General features: G+C 42.9%; 1 protein-coding gene and 1 long non-coding RNA gene across 2 annotated transcripts in view; both read right to left on the minus strand.

The window, feature by feature from the left end:
• Positions 1-2,485: 2,485 nt before the first annotated feature.
• Positions 2,486-22,805, minus strand: part of LOC121487486 — an 84,481-nt gene continuing 64,161 nt past the window's right edge. Inside the window, exons 10-16 of the mRNA XM_041749267.1 lie at positions 15,074-15,443; positions 14,648-14,872; positions 14,381-14,566; positions 11,521-11,618; positions 8,307-8,768; positions 7,905-8,043; positions 2,486-5,227 (exon numbers count right to left, since the gene is read on the minus strand). Of these exons, the coding sequence (XP_041605201.1) occupies positions 4,296-5,227; positions 7,905-8,043; positions 8,307-8,768; positions 11,521-11,618; positions 14,381-14,566; positions 14,648-14,872; positions 15,074-15,443 (2,412 nt within the window). The 3' untranslated portion in view covers positions 2,486-4,295. The remainder of the gene's footprint in view (positions 5,228-7,904; positions 8,044-8,306; positions 8,769-11,520; positions 11,619-14,380; positions 14,567-14,647; positions 14,873-15,073; positions 15,444-22,805) is intronic.
• On the minus strand, positions 13,374-22,781 carry LOC121484017. The gene is made up of 4 exons (XR_005985912.1): positions 22,653-22,781; positions 20,670-20,829; positions 14,648-14,872; positions 13,374-14,147 (listed from the first exon to the last, which is right to left on the minus strand). It is a non-coding gene; the product is annotated as an uncharacterized LOC121484017 (long non-coding RNA).

A 22,805-nucleotide genomic window follows, 5' to 3' on the forward strand; every position in this document is an offset into this window, starting at 1 on the left:
ACTCAAAATACCTGACAGGTCAGACAGAGTTCTAAAACTTTGCCAAAAAAAGGAAATCTATGGGAATCTAGAATCCTGTGCTTAGGGAAAGAGTTTTCATGAGGATAAGTAGAGAATACCCTTGTTGGGGCATATGTAGATGAGCAGATACTAACCAGTAAGAATGGCACGGAGGCTAAATCCCCATGCTTGGAGAGTGAAAAAAGAAAGGGATAGGATAACTAACATGTAAGAGCTATTCATACTCAACTCTGTTTCCTCTCCCAAGGTAAAGACAAACTGAAAAGGGTAGGACAACTGATAGGTAGGAATTGATACAACATATATTACAAAAGGGAGAGATTATAGAGTTCTTAACATACCAGTACAAAACCTAAGAGGTACTTTGCTGAGGGCTTTGTATATATGTATTTGTTGTTTCTCTGAGCACATTTTGCAGATGAGGAAATGAAGGCTTAGGATCATGACTTAGTATCTTATTAGGTAAAAAGTGGTGAGGTCAGACTTCAAAACCAGACAATAGGAAAACAACCCTTCTGTGGAGCCACTTCTCTGTAGTATCTCCCCATGAAAAAGTCCCAGTAGAAAAAAATGGTACTTAAGTAAGCCAATCACAAAAGAACAAATGCTAATGGGTGATAAACAGTCAGTTGCTAGAATTAAAAATGTAGGAGCACCTGGGTGGCTCAGTCAGTTAAGCGTCTGCATTCAGCTCAGGTCATGATCCTCAAGTCCCGAGATGGAGCCTGGCTGCGGCTCCCTGCTCAGTGGGTCTCCTCCCTCTGCCCCTCACCCAGCTTGTTCTCTCTCTCTTGAATAAGTGAAAAATAAATCTTTAAAAAATAATAAATAGAATAAAAAATGTATATTAAAGTGAGAGTTGAGATGGCACTTTTTCCCCTCATAAAATGAAGATTCAGGAAAATCAGGAATCCAATGCTGCTGGTGAGCTGTGAATAGATACCATCTCTGGCAATCAATCCCAGAAGCCTTAAGCATTGCCTTTTGACTTTAAAATTCTACCTGGAAATGTATGCTTCAGAAAACATCATGAATGTATACAAAGTCTTAAAAGCTGTTAAGATGTTGATGTCAAAAGAAATGACAACATATCTTAAGTAAAAATAGAACATGTACAATATGATTCCATGTAAAAATATATTTATGCATTAAAAATCCTAGAAATATGTAATCTCAGAGTGCTACACCGGCTATCTCTGGGTGATAAAATTATAGGTGATTTCATTTTTTCCTTGTGATTCTGTGTCCTCCAAACTTTCCTACAAGAAATACCTCTAACTTCAGAGGAAAAAAGATTAAAAGGAATGAGAACCCAGGATAATCAAGAAATACTAGGAAAATATGTGCTTTTTATATCATCTTTGTCCCTCCCAAGTCCTAAGTTACCTAACTTGTTAACTCTGACCCTAACTCTTCCTCATTGTTAATGGATAGTGGCAGACACAACCATCTCACACTAGTATACAAAAAATCTCTGCAAATCATAAGTTTCTGTGCAAATAGAAGTTAACTGCATGAAGGCTATCTGTAATTGAGGAAAGCAATGACCTTGAAGTTGAGCCCTTGGTTCATGTTCGTGCTTTCTCATGAATTCTGCAGCCATGAGCAAGTCACCTCACAACCCTCAGTTTAAAGGAGCTGTAGTAGATGACCTTTTATAAAGCGTCAACATTCTTTGTGTTTATGAAAGAGCAGGCACCAAAATAAGGTAGATGTCAAAGGCAATTTTTAAAGATGTGCAATTTAGGCAGGGTCCTTAATACCACTTTCCTACCTCTTGCCTTCTCATTTCCATAGATTGCAATTAACTCTGCCCAGCTGGAGACTGGAAATTTAAGCAAATTTGACCTTGCTATATCCAAGCTCCCCTGTGAAATCCTTTGCTTCTCTTGCCCCATTATGTGAATCTAAGTATGGGGGATTGCCAATTAAACATTTACCATACAGAAGAAACTGACCTGGAGAGCATTTCTGCAAAGAAGGGCAGACCCCAATGACACCCATCTACCCCCTACTTTCTAATGGATCAGAACCAGATATTGATACTGTCATCTGCAGCTGGTGCAAAGGATCACAAATCTAAAGGGTCTTGGGTTTTTCCTGTACATGTTTCTGTTGAGGACTTGCTGAGAGAGGAGGGGAAGTCTGTCGCAGAATCCCAGGCTCTTGCCTCTAACGCTTCCTGCTTCTAAGGTGGACACTATGTTTAAAGAGGCTGCTTGTTCTCCTTCCCACAGTTTTTCAACCAGCTGCCCCTAAACGTTGTGACTTCACCTGCTGAACTGCAGCCCAAAGGGCTATCAGCTTCCAGACACCTTTGGACGCCTTTTGAAATAAAACCAAGAACATCAATCTTACTTCTTGCTCCAATCCCCCCTGCTTTCTCCCAGCATACCTCCCCTTGTGTTACTATGCTCCTGAACAAATCATTTCCAGAGCAAAACTTTTAAGATTCAGATTTTATTACATCTTGTATTACATTCTAATACTCAACAGTTTAAGTATATATTCAAAGTATAAATGTTACGATCAGTTACTAAAAATGATTTAGCAAACAAGGTATTTACCAAAAAAATACTAGGGTTGGGGAAAGAAGAAACCAATAGATTGTATGCCAAAATGTTAACAATGTTTTTGTGGGTGATGGGATTGAGGGGGATTTCTACTTTTTCATTTTCTATATTACCAACATTTACAATTAATTCACAACCTGGGGGGAAAAATCTTATTAAAATGAAAAATATGAAATCATCAAATTGTCACCTATAGGAAAAAGGCAACTCCATCTATTTGAAGGGTCTCTCCAGACTTCTGATTGACCTCACTCAATGAAAATCTCCCAACCTGTGGACACAAAAACTGTCCCTTCCCCCCACTTCACCTCCCATATTACCCCAAACAGCTTTGATCATTGAGTCTTCAAAAGAGACAGTATCTGGAAGGGAAATCAGCATACCTTAGAAGATAATCAAACCTTCTCTTACACATGAATTGCCTTCAACAATTAATGGTTGTTTAATTAAAACTGCCAAAATAAAAATTAGCAGAGAAGTGGAGTTTTGAGGAATCTGAGGGGGTAATTCAAGAAGTACCTTTGAGCCTGATAATAAGGGGAGGGGTAGGAAATGAGGACTAGTGGCTCCTGGGAAGGCAGAGCTCCCCACTCCTACGCTCTTGTCAGCTTCCCATTTCCTGAACTCTAGGGTCATGGCACACCAAACACTGTCCCTCTAGCCTCCCAAAATGTTTCTTTCCTTGGTGTACATACATGCCTTTTTCCACAGGATGCACCAAAGTCTACCATCACACTAATTGTCCTGAGTACCTCAAGGTCTTTTACATAACTCTGGGTCTGGGATAGGCTACCCAACTCTGTGATTATAAACAGGAAGAGAGGAACCAACACAAGTCCTGGCTTCTAAACCAAGGTCTATGTGAACAAATTCCTGCTGGAGGAGTCCTGATGAAGAGACCTCTCAAGATCCTCTCTCCATGCCTTTGTATGTGCTACAACCTCTACCTATAATGTTCTTCTCTTCCCTCTTGCCTTGACCTGGCTTATAAGCTCCCTTTATTCCTCAAGAAAGATTTCGTCACATTCAGAAAGCCTTTAGTGACTCACACCAGGTTAGGTGCCCCTGTTATGTATTTTGACAGAATCCTAGATATTTCTACCAAAGCACTTATCACACTTTACTGTCATTACCTGCTTAATAAATATATATGTATCTCATTAAGCCTTTAACTCTGGGAGGGCAATGGCCATGTCTGCCCCTGATGGCTAGCACATAGCAGGTGCTCAATAAATAAAGAGGCCTCAGTTGACCTCAGTAAGCTCAGGGTTGAGGAAAGGCCTGGCAAGGGGGCAGAATGAACTATAAACTAATACAGGGCATAATTCAACATTTCACAACCTCACAATTCAACACTTCGGAGAACAAAGTGACTCTCAGCACATGCCTCCGACTGCCAGATGCCCACTGTTCTTGCTGGACAGAGATCCTTGCCATTGGAGGTACCACCTCTCAGTCCACCTGATAAGGAGCTCTTTCGGGATCTTTACCCCAATGCTGGCTGTATTGTGAAGGTCCCTGCCCATTCAACACATCCACAACCATCTTTGTGTGGATCACCTTGTACAGCAAGTACTGACTTGGGAGTGGAAGGGCAGGAACTATGCTCTCAGGAAACTTTGGTGGTGGTGGGGGGGGAGGGGGTCTTGCCCCAAAAGTGAATCCCTAGTATTACAGAATTGTACAACCCTGACACAAGAGTTAAACTCTGGTGTGAGTTCTCTGGTGCTGCATAAGGCCTGATCTGTGCCTAAATGTTTTCCTACATTTGCTACATTCATAAGGTTTCTCCCCAGTGTGGATTCTCTGGTGCTGCGTGAGAGCTGAGCTCTGATTGAAGGATTTTCCACATTCATTACACTCATAGGGTTTTTCTCCAGTGTGAATTCTTTGATGTTCAATAAGGATGGAGCTTCTACCAAAAGCCTTACCACATTCAGTACACTCATAGCCTTTGTCTCCAGTGTGAATTTTCTTGTGCTGAATGAGGGCTGAGCTCCGGCTGAAGGCTTTCCCACATTCACTGCATTCATATGGTTTCTCTCCAGTGTGAATTCTCCGATGCCTAATGAGCTCTGAACTGCCCCGGAAAGCTTTTCCACATTCACAACATTCATAGGGTTTTTCACCACTATGAATCCTCTGATGTCTAACGAGGTCCGAGCTCAAACTAAAAGCTTTGCCACACTCTTTACATGCATAAGGCCTCTCTCCAGTGTGAATTCTCTGGTGTCTAATCAGCTTTGAGCTCTGGCAAAAGGCTTTCCCACAGTCCAAGCACTCGTAGACCTTTCCTCCAGCATGAACTCTTTGCCGTGTTACAACATTTGAGTTCACATTGAGAGTTCTTTCACTCTTGTCATAGTCAAGGACACACTCTTCAGTAGGGATTTTCTTGTTGAACGTTGTCAGACTAAGATGTCTTTCCTGGGAAGGGGGGGGACTCCTTTTGTTCCTTGCAGCTGTTTCTTTTGGCTTCTCAATATTGTGAGAAGCTCCCAAAGCTTCTTCTACTACCTGTCCTGAACGACTTTCCCCAGGGAGTCTTCCTGGGGATAGCATGGCCGCTGATGCTACACATTCAATAATTTCTTGCTTTGCTGTTAATACTTTGTCAGCTGCCAGCTTGCCGTCTAAAAATGTGAATAGAAATACTAGTGTCATTCAATCCTCATGTTAGAAGAAAGGAAATCTATCATAACAAGAATATAAAGTAACCCAAATGAAGTAGGTACTTACCTATTAGGAAAAATCTTAACTTGCTTCCTGATCTAGAATTTGGAGAAGTGACCTGGGGTGGGGTGAGAGGTGGCACCCTCAGAGAGTAAGGGAGACATAGAACAAGAGTCAGCAGTGGAGAGGAGGGATGGTGAGCAGGGAAAGACATGATTTAGAGGAGATGGTGATAAACAGGAGTAGCAGTGAAAGATCAGGAAGCCAGGAGACTATCCTGAGTTAGAGGAGAAGATGTGTTTTCTGGCAACAAGGGAAAAGAAAAGAGATGATAACGAGTGCTCAGGAGAAAAAAAAAGAGGTCTAAGAAACCTGAATAAGTGGTACCCCTAGAAAAGTAGGAGAGCAGGATATAGATGAGGAAATGCTTTCGGAGTTAGAATTGAGCAGAGGTAGGTAAGCAAGAACTAGAATGCAGCATGGCAACTGCAGATTCTGGTAGGCTCTAAGTAGACCCAATGATTATAAGCAAATAGAATAAGACAGAGCATAAGAAAAGGAATATTGTAGTTTCCTGACTCATTCTGGGATCAGGTGGGAGTCTTATATGTGCAAATGGTCAAAGGCAGATGGAAACAAGAGGCAGATGTGACCACCTGGAGCCAAACTTTCAGCTCTCAAAACCAGCCCCTCTCATTTCTAGATTTCTAGTAACTCAGGAGGAGACTACTAGGTGTTGGCTAAGGGAACTTGAATTATTTTGAGAGGGAATATCTGAAAAACTGTTCAGTTACTTTCATCCTCCCAGAAGTCCTCTAAACTTGAATGCATTTTACAGATAAAGAAATGAAGGCTCAGAGAGGCAACATCATCTATGTAATGCCATCAAATTAATTCACAATTGGAAGAGTGAGGATTCAAAGATGTTCAGCATCAAGGCCTGCAGTTTTCCCCTACGTCCCCTACCTGGTCAGGGACCTGTATGGTCTAAAAGCCTTTTAACTAGGGATGTGGTCTTTAATTGCACATTAACAAACATGCTTTTAGCCTTTTATATTATGTAGATGATGCTCCACTGTCCATCCAGACCTGCTTTATGAATATGGTGCCTCCTTCCCCCAGGTGCTGTGAGTGTTGGCTCCTAATACCCACAGGTGCCCCCTTCTCTGAAGAGTTGCCCTGGCTGATGAGAACCATCTGGCCCAGTGGACCCTCACTGCCTCACCCCAACCCCCACCTCCTTAAGAAGGGACAACTCAGCAGTGCCCTTAAGCTCGGGGTGGGGGTGAGGTCAGGATCCCACAAACCCTTAAGCCAAGGCTAAGTTTTACCCAAGACTACATTATGGCTTGATATTTTCCCTTCCTGACTCTGCTCTTCTCACTCCATTACAGATTTCTTCTGAAGGGCCCTCTGCACCCAAATCTCCATATCTCAGGCTCTTCTTCTGGCATGATATACTGTTAGGCTGGGAAAATCATAACCAAGGATATAGGTTGTAACAATGTAACAATGACATGGTGACTCTTAAAGTTCTTTCAAGGTGGATCCCTCCAGTGATTTAAACCTTACAACCTAGGTGAACAATGTGAAATACTCAACGTTAATTCCTCAGATGCAGGGCTAACCAAGACCCCTAAGACTGAAAAGCAATGAGCACAACGAGCCTTATCAGTCCACAAGAGTAATATGCCACTGTGAAGGAACAAAAACACAGTGCAACAGATGAGAGCTGGGAAATGAATCTATCATATATTTTAAATTAATCGGATCCTCCTTAGAGTTGTTTTTATTTTATCCTTGTACTTCAAATGAATGTGGAGGAACTGAAGCATGTCCAGAGAAATGTGCTAAGATGACCAGAGAGAATCAGAGGCAGTAAGATGCTTAGTCAAGAAAGATGTGGTACTCTCTTCCAGATTTTTTCCTCCCTTAGGTGCTCTGCCTCAGCCCTAAAGATTTCCTACATGTGTTACTCCTGTATTCTTTGGAGTTGTTTCTTTTTTTTTTTTTTAACCACTTAGTAATTAACTCCATTATAGTCAATAATTCTTTTTTTTTTATATAGTCAATAATTCTTAATATGAACTTTCCCTGTTCAAGTTGCTACACAGTTTCTATTACTGATACATTACTCATCTCCATCTTAGGGGCTGCCTTGCCAGTGGACCACAATATATAAAAACGTCTATTGGTCTTTGAATATCATGGGTATAAGAGAATTTCATTAAAAATCTTAATTCTTGGGATCCCTGGGTGGCGCAGCGGTTTGGCGCCTGCCTTTGGCCCAGGGCGCGATCCTGGAGACCCGGGATCAAATCCCACATCGGGCTCCCGGTGCATGGAGCCTGCTTCTCCCTCTGCCTGTGTCTCTGCCTCTCTCTCTCTCACTGTGTGCCTATCATAAATAAATTTAAAAAATTTAAAAAAAAATCTTAATTCTTAACCCAAAGTTAGGAATTATATTAGAATCTCAGATTTTAGGCCCAGCCAATGGAAGAATATTTTGAGACTTGGAGGGGGCCTTTCCATCATATTTCATGACAGCCACAATTGACTGTCATTAAGGAAATGTACTATGCCATAGCTGAAAGCCCTACCATCATCCTCAACCCCAAATGGACTGCAACTCCTTACCTCTCTCATGGGTAGTCTGGGACTCCTGAGCCTCACTCTTGCACTGATTCTCCCAGGGCTGGAGCTGTATACTCAGAGACTTCAGTGGTCCTATGGATGTCATTTCTTTCCAGATCATTCCTTGGCCATGAGCTGTGTCCTAGGAGTAATCAAGTACCAGCACTATGATTCTGAGGATACAGAAGGAAAAAACCCTAGAATAACAGGGCAAGGCAGCTAGAGCCAGAAACTCATTCAGATGATTAGACAGAAAGCAACAGGACTAAAAGCCCCAGTGCCTTGATCCCAGTAGACAACCCAGAAGACAAAAATTTTTAACTGTTAGCCACAAGGCCGCTTATAATGGCTTCCCGCATTAACTTATAATGGGTAAAACAAGCAAACAAAACACGTACTTCTTACCTGTTGCCTTGGTTCATCAAGCTCTTTCTCCAGCTCCTCCAGCATAGTCACGGCTTCCTCTCCATTTTCAGGCTGGTACTCTCGAAGCCAGGCCTGCAGCTCCTCAGGCAGGATGGCCAGGAACTGCTCCAGCACCAGCAGCTCCAGGATCTGCTCCTTGGTATTCACCTCTGGCCTCAGCCACTGATGGCAAAGTTCCCGGAGCTGGCTCAGAGCCTCCCGGGGCCCAGTGGAATCAGAGTAGCCAAACTGCCTGAACCGCTGGCGGAAGGTCTCCAGGCTACAGGTGTTTCCCTGACGGCCAAAGTCCTGCCCCCAAATAGAATTCTCTTCTTCAACTTTCACAATTATAAGTCCTTCTGGTTCTTTTGGAGCATGGTAGGCCAGGGCTGTGGCTCTTCCTGACATTCTGGGAAGCGACAGTCTAAAAATGCTGCCCAGTGGAGTCAGGGAGGGAATGGTCTGTGTTTAAGAGATTCCTTCTGAATTCTGATTCTTCAGGGAACTCCTGAGACAATGCTAATGTTACACAGGGGGAAAAATGTGCTTAGAATAAAAATGCAGGTTTTCGAAGATCAATTGCCAGAGAGTGTAGCACTGTAAAGAAAAGTGACTAAAAGGGAGCTCCCACATAAAACAATACATTAATAGATGATTCAAGATTTGTTTTCAAGATCAGAAATAAAAATTTAAGAATCACCAAAATCAGGGGCACCTGGGTGGCTCAACAGTTGATTGTCTGCCTTCTGCCTTTGGCTCAGGTCGTGATCCTGGGGTCCTGGGATTGAGTCCTGCATCGGGCTCCCCGCAGGGAGCCTGCCTCTCTCTCTGTGTCTTTCATGAATGAATAAATACAGTCTTTAAAAAAAAGAGAAAAGAGTCATCAAAATCAACTCAATTTTAGAAATAATGTTAGGGTCAACATCAGGGATAATAGTGCTTCTGGATCATGGAAAGCATATCACTGTAGCAAAACACTGTAGTATATTATTCTCAGAATAATAATCACCATATTTTTAAGTACCTATTAGATACCAACAGTAGCCAGATATTTAACATAAGTTTTATATGATTTCCCTAATAATTCCATAAGAACAATTATAATTACGCCTATTTCCAAATGAGGCTACTGAGATGCATAAGTTGACCAAAGAGACACACACAGCCTGTAAGCAGCAGAACCAGACTCTGCAACAAGACTATCAAGCTCTTTTATGCTCTGGGGGTCTCCCCCAAAGGGAATTTGCATTTAATAAACACCTACTATGAGCCAGGAACTTTACAAATACTATTTTATTGGGGCTTGGCAATAATACTATGAGGTAAGTATTATCATCCCACTTTATTGATGAAGAAACTGAGATTTTTAAAAGTTAAGTAGGAGCACCTGGGTGGCTCAGTTGGTTAAGCGTGTACCTTCAGCCTCAGGTCATGATCTTGGAGTCCTGGCATCAAGCCCTGCATCAGGCTCCCTGCTCAACGAGGAGTCTGCTTCTCCCCCTGCTCCTTTACTCTCTCACTCTCAAATAAATCAATAAAGTATTTAGAAAAAAATAAAAATTAAGTAATTTACCCATGGCCCCAGTTTGGTAAATAGCAAAGTTAAGGCATGAACCTAGAGTTGCCCAATTCTAAAGCACTTGTTTATTACAGAATGGGTTAACCCAGGACAATCTTGGTGGATACTACGTATTTTAAATGATGGTGAAATGTTAGGAAAGTGTCATAGAGAATGGCCAGAGTGAATGTACAAAGAATTCTTGACTTTAAGTCACAGGTTCTGAGAAAAGAATGAATTCCTTCATTCATTATTTCAACAAATACTTGAGCTATGCGCTAGGCAGTGTACTGAACAGGATTCTTAGGATTAAAAGGTCTGTCCTCAAAGACTCCTTCATATGACAAAGTAACAAGTAAACCGGCAAATGCAGTGTGATAAATCCAAGGAGAGAGGGAAGCAGGCCAGGTGGCACAGAGAAAGACAACTAAGACCAGGGAGAACTGCCTGCGGAGAGGAGACATGTCAGCAGAGACTGATGAAAATGAGTCAGGTGAAGATGTAAAGTAAGGTCATTCAGGCAAAGACAACAGTGGGTAAGGAGAAGATGTGGCTGAATGAGGGAGCTGCACGTGGTTTAGGGAGGACAGACCAATGGTTGCCACCTCTGGCTCAATCAGCCATGAAGCATGGACCCACAATAGACTGCTTGAGTCAGATCTCTGTGGGTGAGGCTTCAATAAGTAAGTACCCCAAATGCTTCTGATACGAAGCCATGGTTTAAAAGAAAAAAAAAAAAAAAAAAAAAGGCAGGTCAGAGCCTGGGACAGAGTTCAGGAATAGTGAGAAAGGAGGCACCTACTGAGGGATAGTAGGCCAAGGGTCTGAAAGCTTATATTGCAGAGGTTGCATTTGATCCCCACAGCCATGAGAATGGCTGGAGGATCTGTCTGCCCACTCAGCAAGGGACACGAAGAAGAGACTGGAAGGGGTCTGTTGCAACCATTTGGGCAAGGAGGGCTTGAGGTTTGGGAGCCAGAGATAAGGATGGGAGATTTGACAGGACTCAGGGACACATAGGCTAAGGGTTTGGAAGAAAGAGGAGTCAAAGATAGGTTTTCAGATGGTGCTGGCGACTGAAATGGTGGTGGTATCATTTCCTGAGTTATTTATGATAAAATTGGGTCTGAGATGCCTACAAAGCAGCATTTCCTAAATTATGTTTTTGCTATAAACACCTCAACACAGAGAAACTTGGGAATAATTTTCCTCTTAATTTTTTGGTACTTGAAAAATACTAAATACATTTCTTTAGTTCTTATTATGTGACAATTGATATTTAAGAAATCCCATAACAATGCAACATCAGATCTATGTGTCACTCTGCATATAGCATTTACCAAGGGCGGCATCACATTAACACGTGTGCTTTTACTTAGTGATCACTAGTCTGTGTATGTCATGGATCTTCCCCCTTTAATTTCAATGTTTGTGATACTATTAAATTTTTATTATAAGTACTAATGCCAGGTGGCTCAGCAGTTAAGTGTCTGCCTTTGGCTCAGGGTGTGATCCTGGAGTCCTGGGACTGAGTCCCACGTCAGGCTCCCTGCATGGAGCCTGCTTCTCCCTCTGCCTGTGTCTCTGCCTCTCTCTCTGTCTCTGTCATGAATAAGTAAAAAAAAAAAATCTTAAAAAAACACATTAATGCCTCACCAACTTGTTTTCCATAGGTATGTGGCTGAAGGGAAGTATTTCATCATAAAGCGTTGTTTCTCTTCCTTCTTCCATCTCCTTGAGAGACCCACCCTCTTCTACATCAGAGTTCCATAGGTTAGCCCTTAAGTCTGGCACTGTCTTCACTGTCTCCCAGGCATCTCTACTCTGGGCCTCTCATCTGAGCACCAGCCCTATTTACCCACTGTTCCTCACTCCCACCTCATGAATTTCTCAAAAGGACCTTAAACAGCACATCCATGACCAACCAGTGATTCCTCCCACTCTAATTCTGCTCCTCCCCAATGGTCCCCTCTAGGGAAGTAGGAACATCCATCTGGCTGCACTTCTAGAAATCTGGAAACATCCCTAACACCTCTTTCCTGTATTTAATGCAAATTAAGTCCTATTGATTTTACTATCTCCAGAATCTGCCCTTCCATATCTCTCCATCAGCAACCAACCTGTCACACTATACAATGACACACAGTCTGCTCATATTGTAACCAGGGCAACCTTCTCAAATTGCAAATCTGACCCTGTTCCTCTGACCAGTTTTTAAAAAGCAAATGCAGAAACAAAATCAAAATCCTTAGCCAGTCTCTTTGATTGTACTCATCTCATTTTACAGATTCCTGAGCTGTGCCCCAGCCTGAGTCAGAAACTCTGGTTTTATATTTGTAAAACATTCTGCAAGTGATTCTGATACAGGCAGGGTTGGGTCAGTGAGAGTCATCATAGACACAGTTAAACAGAACTGTGTTCCTTTCAGAGCATTTCTCTCGTTTTGTGAGTTTGTATACTTTAGTGGGACTATTGGGTTAATACCTATCTTTCTCTCTCTCTCTCTATATATATATATATATGTATATATGTATATATATAGATACATATATATATGCCATATATACATATATATGGCACCATATATATATACATATATATATATATATATATACCTCATTTATATATATATATGAATACCACTATAATGAAAAAAAAAAAGTTTCAAAGAGGCAATGGTCAACACTATCAAATGCCTAATAAGGACTGAATGATGTTTCCATTGTTCTCATAGTGCAGAAAGATGACTTAGTTCACAGGACACCAGCTTTGGAGTTAAGTGACCCAACGGTTTGGAATCATAGTGTAGCCTCTTACTATCTTAATAGCTCTGTGATGACAGTCACCAACCAAATCTAATATTCTATTTCCTCTCCTAAAAAAGGGAGTTAATACTTTCATTGCACTGTTATTATAGGAATTGGAAGTAACATAACACATCTTGAGTAGCGCTTGGTGTATTAAGCATATCTTTTTATCCTGGTGTTTTGATATCTGGGCCTTGCTTACACTGGAGGGACCGTCCTTCCCAGAGCTAGCAGATTCCAAATGTGCTTTTCATATGCAAACCACCAACCCAAAGCCCACACCCCACCACCTCATGCACTGGGTTCTCACCTCCAGGGCCACCATTCCCCTGCACTAATCACCCATGGTCAGAAAATTAGGGTCAAACCAGAGAGCTTTTCTATGCCACAGAGCCCAAGGAAACTATTCAACCTAAGCCTGTTTTACCCTGCCTCACCCAGTGCTTCCCACAGAAGCCACAGTCCAGGGTGCTGTTCACTTTCCCCTCACCTGGCCTCCTGACTGATCCTGTAATTTTGCCATGTGACCATGTGGGGCATGGCATACTTCCTCTTCTTGGAAACTATGAGTAACAAACTATCTTTTGAATGGCCATCATCTCCTGATGTGTTGGCTTCACCATGACTAACTTGGCCCAGAGCAAGTTCTCAATGCACGGCAGATATGGCGCAAGGGAAAGGCAAATTCCACATCACAAGGCATGAGTTATAGAATAGGCTTTATTGGGGAAACTTATCAGCTAGGGGTCGGTAAAAAAAAGAGCACCGGTCCATTGAGTCTTCCATCATCCCCAAAAGGGAATTCTGGAGAGAGGTGCTGCAGTTTCAGGGAAGAGCTCCTTCTACCTTCTTATAGGTAAATGTGAGAAAGCAGCTTTGTCAGTGGGAGCCATAGGTTGACTGCTTGGGACCAGAATTGTGTTTCTAAGTGTCTGTGTTTACAGAGTTGTCTAGGGTACCCATGTGGAGGGCTGGAAGCACTGGGAGGAGGGGAGAGCCTGGTCCCAGCTAGCTCTCAGTCCAAGCAACCCAAGAACCCCCAGGGCACTTTTGGACAAAACTGCTGGCTGCAGGATGGCTGTGATGATAATGTATCTGCATTGTTTGCTTACTTAATTGTAACAGAAAACACGGAGTTTTCACTGTGCAGCGGAGCACTGTCTCTACCTGTTCATCTTCACAGCACTTTAAGGTCTCGGTTCTACGGTCTTACTCAACAGAAGCTGAGAAGTCAAACTTTGTCCCGGGCCCCACGGCTTGCAAGTGGTGTAGTCTGGCCTGTTCTCAAACAAAGTGGTCTGACTCCAGAGTCCATACTCTCAGGGGCTGATGCCCTTCCACATCCGCCTTCCCTGCCAAACCAGTGGCCCTTTCCAGGAGGAGGAGGAGGAGGAGGAGGTCGCGGGTGTGTTTCCACAGGTTTCTTTAGCCGTATTTACGGAATGCCGCCTCCGTGCAGGCACTGCGCCAAGAGTCCTAAAACAGGACCGTGTCCTTGCCGTTACAGAACTTAACCAATTTAGTAGGGAGGCAGACGTTAAACAGAAAAGGCCACATAAGGAGTCATGTCTAACTTAGTCGTGGTGCGAACTACAAAGGGGAACGTCGAAAGGGCTCTGAGGACCCAACCTAGACTGGGGAAGTCAGGACGGACAGCCCAGCGAGCTCTGACCGCCTAAGGGGTGGGAGGGGAGGCTGCCCCGGTTCACCTCCGACTCCTCGGCTCCTCGGCCCCGCGGCCCGGCACACAGGGGGCGCCCGGTACGTGCTTGCGGAGGCCAGGGACGCCGGGGCGGTGAGGAGCGGGCCTACGGGCAAAGGCGTGAAGGGACGGGCCGGCGGGCGGGCACAAGCGTCGAGGAGGCGCGGCCACCTGCGAGGGCCGCGGGCACTGCCTGGGGGCGGGGATAGGCTGAGGCCGGACGGGGGCGGTTTGGGAAGCACCCGGGGCCGCGCTGCCGGACCGCCTCACTCACCCTTGGCTCGGCTGGCTGCCGGACGGACCCCAGGCGGGGAGCTGAAGGGCCTCGGGCCGCGCGCGCCGGAAGTGGGGCGGGCGCGCCCCTCTAGGAAGCCCGGAGGACTGCGGCTCGGTGCTCGGTGCCCGGCGCGCTGCGCGGCGCGGAGGCCTGGGGGGAGGGGTGCGGCGCCGGCGCGGAGGGCGGCTCTCCGGGCGGGCCGCGGTCGCGACAGCCCCGATTCTAAAGGGTTGACAGGCGACGGAGAGAAGGAAAAAAAAAAAAAAGAAAGAAAGAAAGAAATATTATAGATAGATAGATGATAGATAGATAGATAGATAGATAGATAGATAGATAGATAGATAGAGTGCAGGTTTGGTGCAACTCCAAGGAGGTGAAAAGAGAACCCTCCCTCTGTCAACTCGGGGGAGAGAAGGACGCGACCACAGTCGTGCAGCGCAAACGCGCTGTCGCCAGCGGCGGGTCCAGAAGCTACCGGGGAGGAGTGCGTGGGGGCTGGGGAAGGGCCCGGCCGGGCTTGGCCAGGGTGCGAGGATCCGCCGCGCCGGCGTGGGCAGGGCAGTGCACGGCCGGGACCCGGACGGACCGAGTCCACGGTTTCCTCGTAGAAGGCGCTACGCGAGCCGGGTCTTGCCCAGCGACCACAGGGTGGGCCTGGAGGAGTGGCCGCAGGGAGGGCGCCGCCGTGGGCGGTCGAGGGTATGCTGGCGACCCCGCCCCGGCATCCCCGTTGGCCGAACGCAGGCGGACGGATGCGGTGGGGTAGGGTTTGGAGAGATTCAGATGCCAGGCTCTGGAATTAGAAACGCCTTAGTAAGCACTGCAGGCCGTCTCCATGCGACATGGCAAGGCTTGTACTTCGGAGCTGTATCTGACATACTGCGTAGAGGGGACTAAAGGGCAAAACTGATACGAAAAAGAGGACGGGGGGGGGGGCACCTGGTGGCTCAGTGGTTGAGCGTCTGTCTGCCTTTGGCTCAGATCGTGATCCCAGGGTCCTGGGATAGAGTCCGGGATCAAGCTCCCTGCAGGGAGCCTGCTTCTCCTCTGCCTGTGTCTCTGCCTCCCTCTCTCTCTCTGTCTCTCTCTCTCTCTGTCTCTCATGAATAAATAAAATCTTATTAAGAAATTACATCAAACATAAAAAAGAAAAAGAGGACAGGCATTTAGAAATATGCACTTGTTAGGATTTGGTAGTATCTGAAAATAGGGTTGAAGATGGAGAGGGGGAATGACGTGGCCAAGAGAGTTCTTATGGAAAATCCAGAGGAAATTCTAAAATACCAATGTTTAGGGGTGGAAGAGCAAGAACAGATAGAGAAGAGAAGCTGCTTGGAGGAGGAGAGCCCAGAGGTTCAAACATCCTAAAAGCCAAGAGAGTGTTTCAGGAGAGAGAACTGGAGGAGGTGAGAGCTAAGGTGATGCTGGAATTAAGGGGAGGGATTGGGAGGGGAAAGGCTTGTGAGAGAGATGTTACCTGTGGAATGTACTTGCCAGGGGTAAGTATAAGATAAGACACTGAAAACAGATGCTAATTCCTTCTGAGAAATGTGATCGTGCAAGAAGGGAATAAAAAGGACACTTGGTTGGAGGAGGCAACAGGATTGAAAGGTATTTTGTTTTTCAAAGATACTAGACACCTAATTATATTTGTAGAAAAAAAAAAGGTAAACTGTGAGTTGGAAGAAAAATTGAAGATAGAAGAAAAGAGGAATACACAACTGATGGGGAGAAAATGAGACGGGATAGGTAGGTGGAGTTGTCTCAGAAAATAAAATGAAGCATTAGAATAAAAAATGGTGCATTTTGGTCTGTGTTTTGATGCTGTCAATGCAGAACAGCCAAATAATATTGGTTAGTAATCCTGATTTTGCAAGTAAATAAATGCACATACGATTTGCTGAATTTTCACAAACTGAACATATTCATATTATTCAAATGAAGAAACAGAACATTATCCATCTTCAGAAGTCTGCCTTGTGCTCTCTTCAACTCATCACCCTCCTCTAGCTACACTGATAGCCACTACACTGAACTTTGAACATGATAGGTTGGTCTTGCCTCTTTTTGTACTGTATATAATTGGAATACAATATGTACTCTTTTAAGTCAGGCTGAATTCAACATTGTGAAATCAACATTGTGAACATAATGTTTTGCATAGATGTACACTGTACATTTCCATTTCTAATATTACACTGTATGATTATACCAATATTCATTTACCATATTATTGATAAACATTATTGAAAGAGATATTTAAATCTCTAACCACATTAATTTATTTTGGGATGTTAAACCAACTTACTAGGATAAATTCCATTGAGTCATGGTATATAATACTTTTTTATATATAAATGAAGTTAATTTTTAAAAATGTTTTATTTACTTGGGGGGGTGGTGCAGAGGGAGAGAGAGAAGCATGCTCTCTGTTGAACAAGGAGCCCAATGTGGGGCTCGATCCCAGCATCCTGGGATCACGACCTGAGCCGGAGGTAGATGCTTAACACACTGAGCCACCCAGATGCCCCTATATTAATGAAGTTAATTTGCTAATGTTTTATTGAGGACTTTTATGTCTACATTGTTAGCAATATTGGTCTGTAGTTTTCCTGTAATGTCTTTGTCTGATTTGGTATCAAAGTGATTACTTGCCCTTCTATTTTCTGGAAAAGATTGTAAAAGACTGGTAGTCTTTTTGTTTAAGATTTTATTTATTTATTCAATAGAGACAGAGAGGCAGAGACATAGAGAGAGAAGCAGGTCCCTGTGAGGAGCCCAGTGTGGGACTCAATTCCAAGACCCAGGGATCACGACCTGAGCCAAAGGCAGATGCTCAATCACTGAGCCACTGAGGTGCCCCAAGACTGGTATTCTTTAACTGTTTGATAGCATTTACTAGTGAAGCCATCTGGGCCTGTGCTTTTCTTTGTTAGAAAGTTTTTCATTACTAATTCAACTTTACTTTTCATACATTTATTCACATTTTCTATTTCTTTTGTAGTCACTTCAGGTCATTTGTATATTTCAGGTAATTTGTCCATGACACTTATGTTGTGTAATATGTTGGCATGAAGTTATTTATAGTATTCCCTTATATTATTTTAAATTATTATAAGGTTGGTAGTGATGACCCCTCTTCTCTGCTTTTGTTCATCTCTCTTTTTCTTGGTTGGCCTATTAAAGGATTGTTGATTTTTGTTCATATTTTCAAATAACAAAACCTTGGTTTCATTGACATTTCTTTATTGTTCTTCTATTTTGTATTCCATTAATTACTACTCTAGCCATTATTACTTCTTTCCTTCTGCTTTTTTGTTATTATTAAGTTTGGTGCCCATTTTCAGACTTCTTAAGGTGGAAATTTAGGTTTTTGATAAGAGATTTTTTTTCTAATACAGGCATTTTAAAGCTATAAATTTTCCTCTAAGCATTGCTCTGGTTGCATCCCATAAAATTTTGTATGTTGCATTACATATTCATTCAGTTTAAAATATTTACTAATTTCCTTTGTGATTTCTTCTTTGAACTAGAGGTTATTTAGATATGGGCTGTTTAACTTCCAAATATTTGTAGAGTTCCCAAATTACTCTGTGGCTCAAAATGCCCACTGGCCAAAGGATGCCCCATCAGCCCCTCTCAGCTAAGGTGGCCTTGGTCTCTCAGCACTTAGAAGCAGACTTGCCTCCCAGGCACCCCATCTCCTGCCTTTTGAATCCCAGAAATCTGATAAGCTTCCTTCATCTTGTCCTGTCTCTGTCCAACTCAGGCCAAACTAGCAGTGTTTCTGGTGATACGACCTGATTCTCTAGAACCAGGTTGGTTGCCTGTGGATATCAAGGGGAGCCACACAATTACATGCAGAGGTCCTTCTCAGATCCTTCCTGGATCACCCCATTTCTATTTTCGGTTTTTGTTGAGATAGTTGGTTGGGTGCATGAATCACACACTCAATCTCTTCACTAAAAAGTTGTCCAGTTACATTTGTGGCCTTGTCTCCAGAGCAGGGATAGGATGAGAAATTTTCCAAATTACTGATTCCTTTTTGCTTAACAGTTCCTTCCTCAATTTATCTCTTTCCTCTCACATTTTACTATAAGCATCAAGAAAAACCAGCCACATCTTTCATACTTTGCTTGGAAAGCTCCTCAACTAAATATCCAAGCTTATCACTTACAAGTTCTATTTTCCATCCAGTAGCAGAACATGATTCAGCCAAGTGTCTACTACTTTACAAGTATAGCCTTTTCTCCAGCTTCCAATAATGTTTTCTTCATTTCTGTCTGATTACCTCACCAGTATATTTAATGCTCATTTTCTCTAGCAAAATTCTGTTCATAACAATATATGTGTTCTCTAAGATGACAGAAAAGTTGTCTACTCTCTTTTTCACTTCCTTCCAAGCCCGTGCCAGAGTCACCTTTAACATCCATATTTCTACCAACAATCTCTTCAAGGCAACCTAGGTATTTTCTATCATGCACCTTAAAACCCTTCCAGCTTCTAGTCATTATCCCACTCCAAAGCCACATCAACATTTTTAGGTATTTCTTAAAGCAGCACCTCACTTCTGGCACCACGGAGTGGCTTAATACAACAGAAATGTATTCTCTCACAGCTTGGAGGTTACAAATCTAAAATCAAGATGTGGGCAGAACCATGCTCTTTCTGAAGGCTCTTATGTTCATAACTGTCTCCTAACTTCTGGTAGTTCCTGGCAGTCCTTGATGTTCTTGGCCTTATAGATGCATCACTTTAATGACTGCCTCTACATTCACATGGTGTCCTCTCCTCTCCATGAGTGTCCTCTGTGTCTGAATTTACCTCTTCCTATAAAGACCCCGGTTGTTGTGTTAGAGCCCACCTTAACCCAGTATGATCTTATCTTAACCTGATTATATCTACAAAGACCCTATTTCCAAAAAAGTCACATTCACAGGTATCACAGGTTAGGACTTGAACATATCTTTTGGGAGGAACACAATTCAACCCACAACAATGATTAAGTATAGACCAAGAGTTGTTTAAACTTCTGTGAGTTGGTTTTGAAGTTGAAGACTTTTCAAACTGATACTGATGATCTCAGTGATTGAAAGTAAAAGAAATGGTCTGATTTGAATTCAACTAGAGGTCTGGGCGAATTCTGGTGTTTCTGATACAAGCCTACTCATCTCTGTCAAAGTGAACCTTGGCAACTCTGATTACATTGGTCATTATTTTGCTTTCTAAATCTCAGTTTTCAGCACTTGTTCTATTTTTTAAAAGTCACAGTCAATTGGACATGCATATTAATATTTCAAAGATGTTAGATTGTAATTTAGATATACCATTCAAAATCAAACAGCAGGGATCCCTGGGTGGCGCAGCGGTTTGGCGCCTGTCTTTGGCCCAGGGCGCGATCCTGGAGACCCGGGATCAAATCCCACATCGGGCTCCCGGTGCATGGAGCCTGCTTCTCCCTCTGCCTGTGTCTCTGCCTCTCTCTCTCTCTCTCTCTGTGACTATCATAAATAAAAATAAAAAAAAAAAATCAAACAGCAGCAGCCTACTTGTTAGTATTTATTTGAACAAAAGGAAAGTTAATTTTTTCATTTCACTTCACAATTTGGATTTATTTCCCTTTTTTACTTGGATTGATTGAGATTGATTTTCAGATTCAAATTCATTCTTTTTGAAGACTGATTATATGGTCTATCAAAAGAAATTAATTTTGAATACAATATAATACATGATAAGCAAAATTTCACATATAAGTCTTTCCTCTAACTTCCTGAGGAAGAGATCTGTAGTTTTTATTATATTCTTAAAGTAGTTATATTACCCAAAAAAGATTAGAATCTATGCCTAAGTCATATGTTAGTTTGGCCTAGTTTCCCCTAAAAAGAAATGGAATAGGAAATAGAAATCAGGTAGAGTATTGGTGAGTGACCTATCAGTTTCATTCTTGAGAATCTCCTATCATTTCCCATGCCTGTATTATCACTCCTGATATCTCTGGAAACCACTGAATTCCTTTTACCTTACTGAGAGGAACCTCTTCAGTGTCAGCTGGTGTGGACCACAGCTGGGCCTAGGGTCTTTTGGCTGATTGATCAAACGGTTAGAGTCCAAGCTGGCTTCTCAGCCTCAGAAGGCAACATCTTTGGTGAGACTCCACAAAGCACCAAATCTAGCACAATCTGAAAAAAAAAAAAAAAAAGTTTGATTTCCTTGTTAAACACTCAGAAAATCTATGTTCACATCATCACTTCCAGGTAAAAAGTTAACAGACTCTCACCTTTGTAACTTTTTTTGGTTAACTTTCTCATTGTCCTTTACTGAACACCTGTTTAAGGCAGTATATCAGGGATGCCTAGGGGGCTAAGTGGTTAAGCATCTGCCTTCTGCTCAGGGCGTGATCCCGTGATCCTGAGGTCCTGGGATTGAGCCCCCCATTGGGCACGTTGCAAAGCAGGGAGCCAGCTTTTACCTCTCCCTCTGCCTGTTGCTCCCCCTGATTGTGCTCGCTCTCACTATCAAATAAATAAGCAAAACCTTTAAAAATTAAAAAAAAAACTCATGAAAGAATTATCAAATTGTGTTACATATGCAGCTAATGAATAGTATTCAGTAACAAAAAGCAGTGGACTACTCATACACACAGTGATGTAGATAAATCTCAAGATAATGCTCAATGAGGGAAGTTTGACCAAAAAAAGTGCATTCTGTATGATTCCATTTAAATAAATCTCTAAAACATGCAAACTATAGTAACAGAAAACAGAACAGTGGTTGGAGCTGTGGGAAGAGAAGGAGATATGAAAGGTAGAAGAAAACTGTGTTTGCTGGATGTGTTCAGTATTTCGATTGTAGTGATGGTTTCACAATTGTATACACATGTGACAAAACTTATCAAATTATATACTCTAAATATTTGTTATTATTGAATGTCTGTTCTATCACAATGAAGCTGTTTTGTTTTTGTTTTAAAGTATCTGCACTCCATTCTTGGGAGGCTAAACCCAAACAAGTTCTTTAAAGGGATATTAGAGTCTCATTCATATATCCCTAAGATTTCATATACCAGAAGACAGTCTTGGGCTGGGACAGAAAGCCCTCTACTTCTACCTCAACCATCATTTCAGCTAGCCACCACTTTTTCAAACCTGTACTTCTTCCCAACATCTCACATGTCTCAATCTTTCTCCTTACTCCTCCCGTACTTCCCAAGATATTTGCAAGGACACAGCGTTATCCTTTCTTACCCCAGTTTTGCACTCTGCCCCCCAAATTTCAGGTCCTTCTCACCCTGATCCTTTAGCCACAATGAGGATTGTACTAGCAAGCAAGCTGTTGAGTTTCTATTTTTTTTTTATTTCTGATCTTGTCTTTATTAATTTCCTTCGTTCTACTGGTTTTGAGTTTTTGTTCTTCTTTTTCTAGCTCCTTTAAGTGTAAGTTTAGGTTGGTTTACTTGAGATTTTTCTTGCTCCTTAAAGTAGTCTGGTATTGCTATACACCTCCCTCTTAGAACAGCTTTTGATGCATCCCAAAGAATTTTGGACGGTTGTGTTTTCATTTCCATTTGCCTCCATGTATTGTTTTTTCTCTTAAGCAAGTTGTGTAGAAACAGAACTCTCTGTGTCTCCCTTGATGGTAAAGTACATCAAAATCCAGCTTCCAACTCAGGAATTAATTGCTGAGCATTATTTTTAGGGCGATGCTTCTCAAAGTGTGGTCCCAGAACCAACAGCAACAGTACCTGTGAACCTGAGCTCCCACCCCAGACCTACTGAGTGGTAAAATCTAGGGGTGAGGCCTGGTAAAAAAAAAAAAAAAAAAAAAAAGTATTTTAACAAGTTGATTTGGAGGCACACCACTGTTCTGCGTGGGGAGAGGGGGCGATCAGAGAGGACAGGAAGAAAGTTAGAATGGAAGCACACCAGAGAATAAAAAGAGGCGGAGTAGGGATTTTTAAAGGGAGATACTAAGGCAGAATTCATTATGTAGTCAGGAAACCTACCCTGGCCCAGAGAGCTTTCCCGAGAGATGTTTCGACATTGATGTCAAGAACCGGCAGACAGGGCAGCAAGGGACCCCCGCTCGCGACGGCGGAGCTGGGTCAGCTAGCTACGCGGAGGTTCAGGGGTTAAATCCCCGCAACCCTCCCGCCGCC

The sequence above is a fragment of the Vulpes lagopus genome, chromosome 1, assembly GCF_018345385.1.
Source record: "Vulpes lagopus strain Blue_001 chromosome 1, ASM1834538v1, whole genome shotgun sequence".
In the NCBI taxonomy this organism is placed as follows: Eukaryota; Metazoa; Chordata; class Mammalia; order Carnivora; family Canidae; genus Vulpes; species Vulpes lagopus.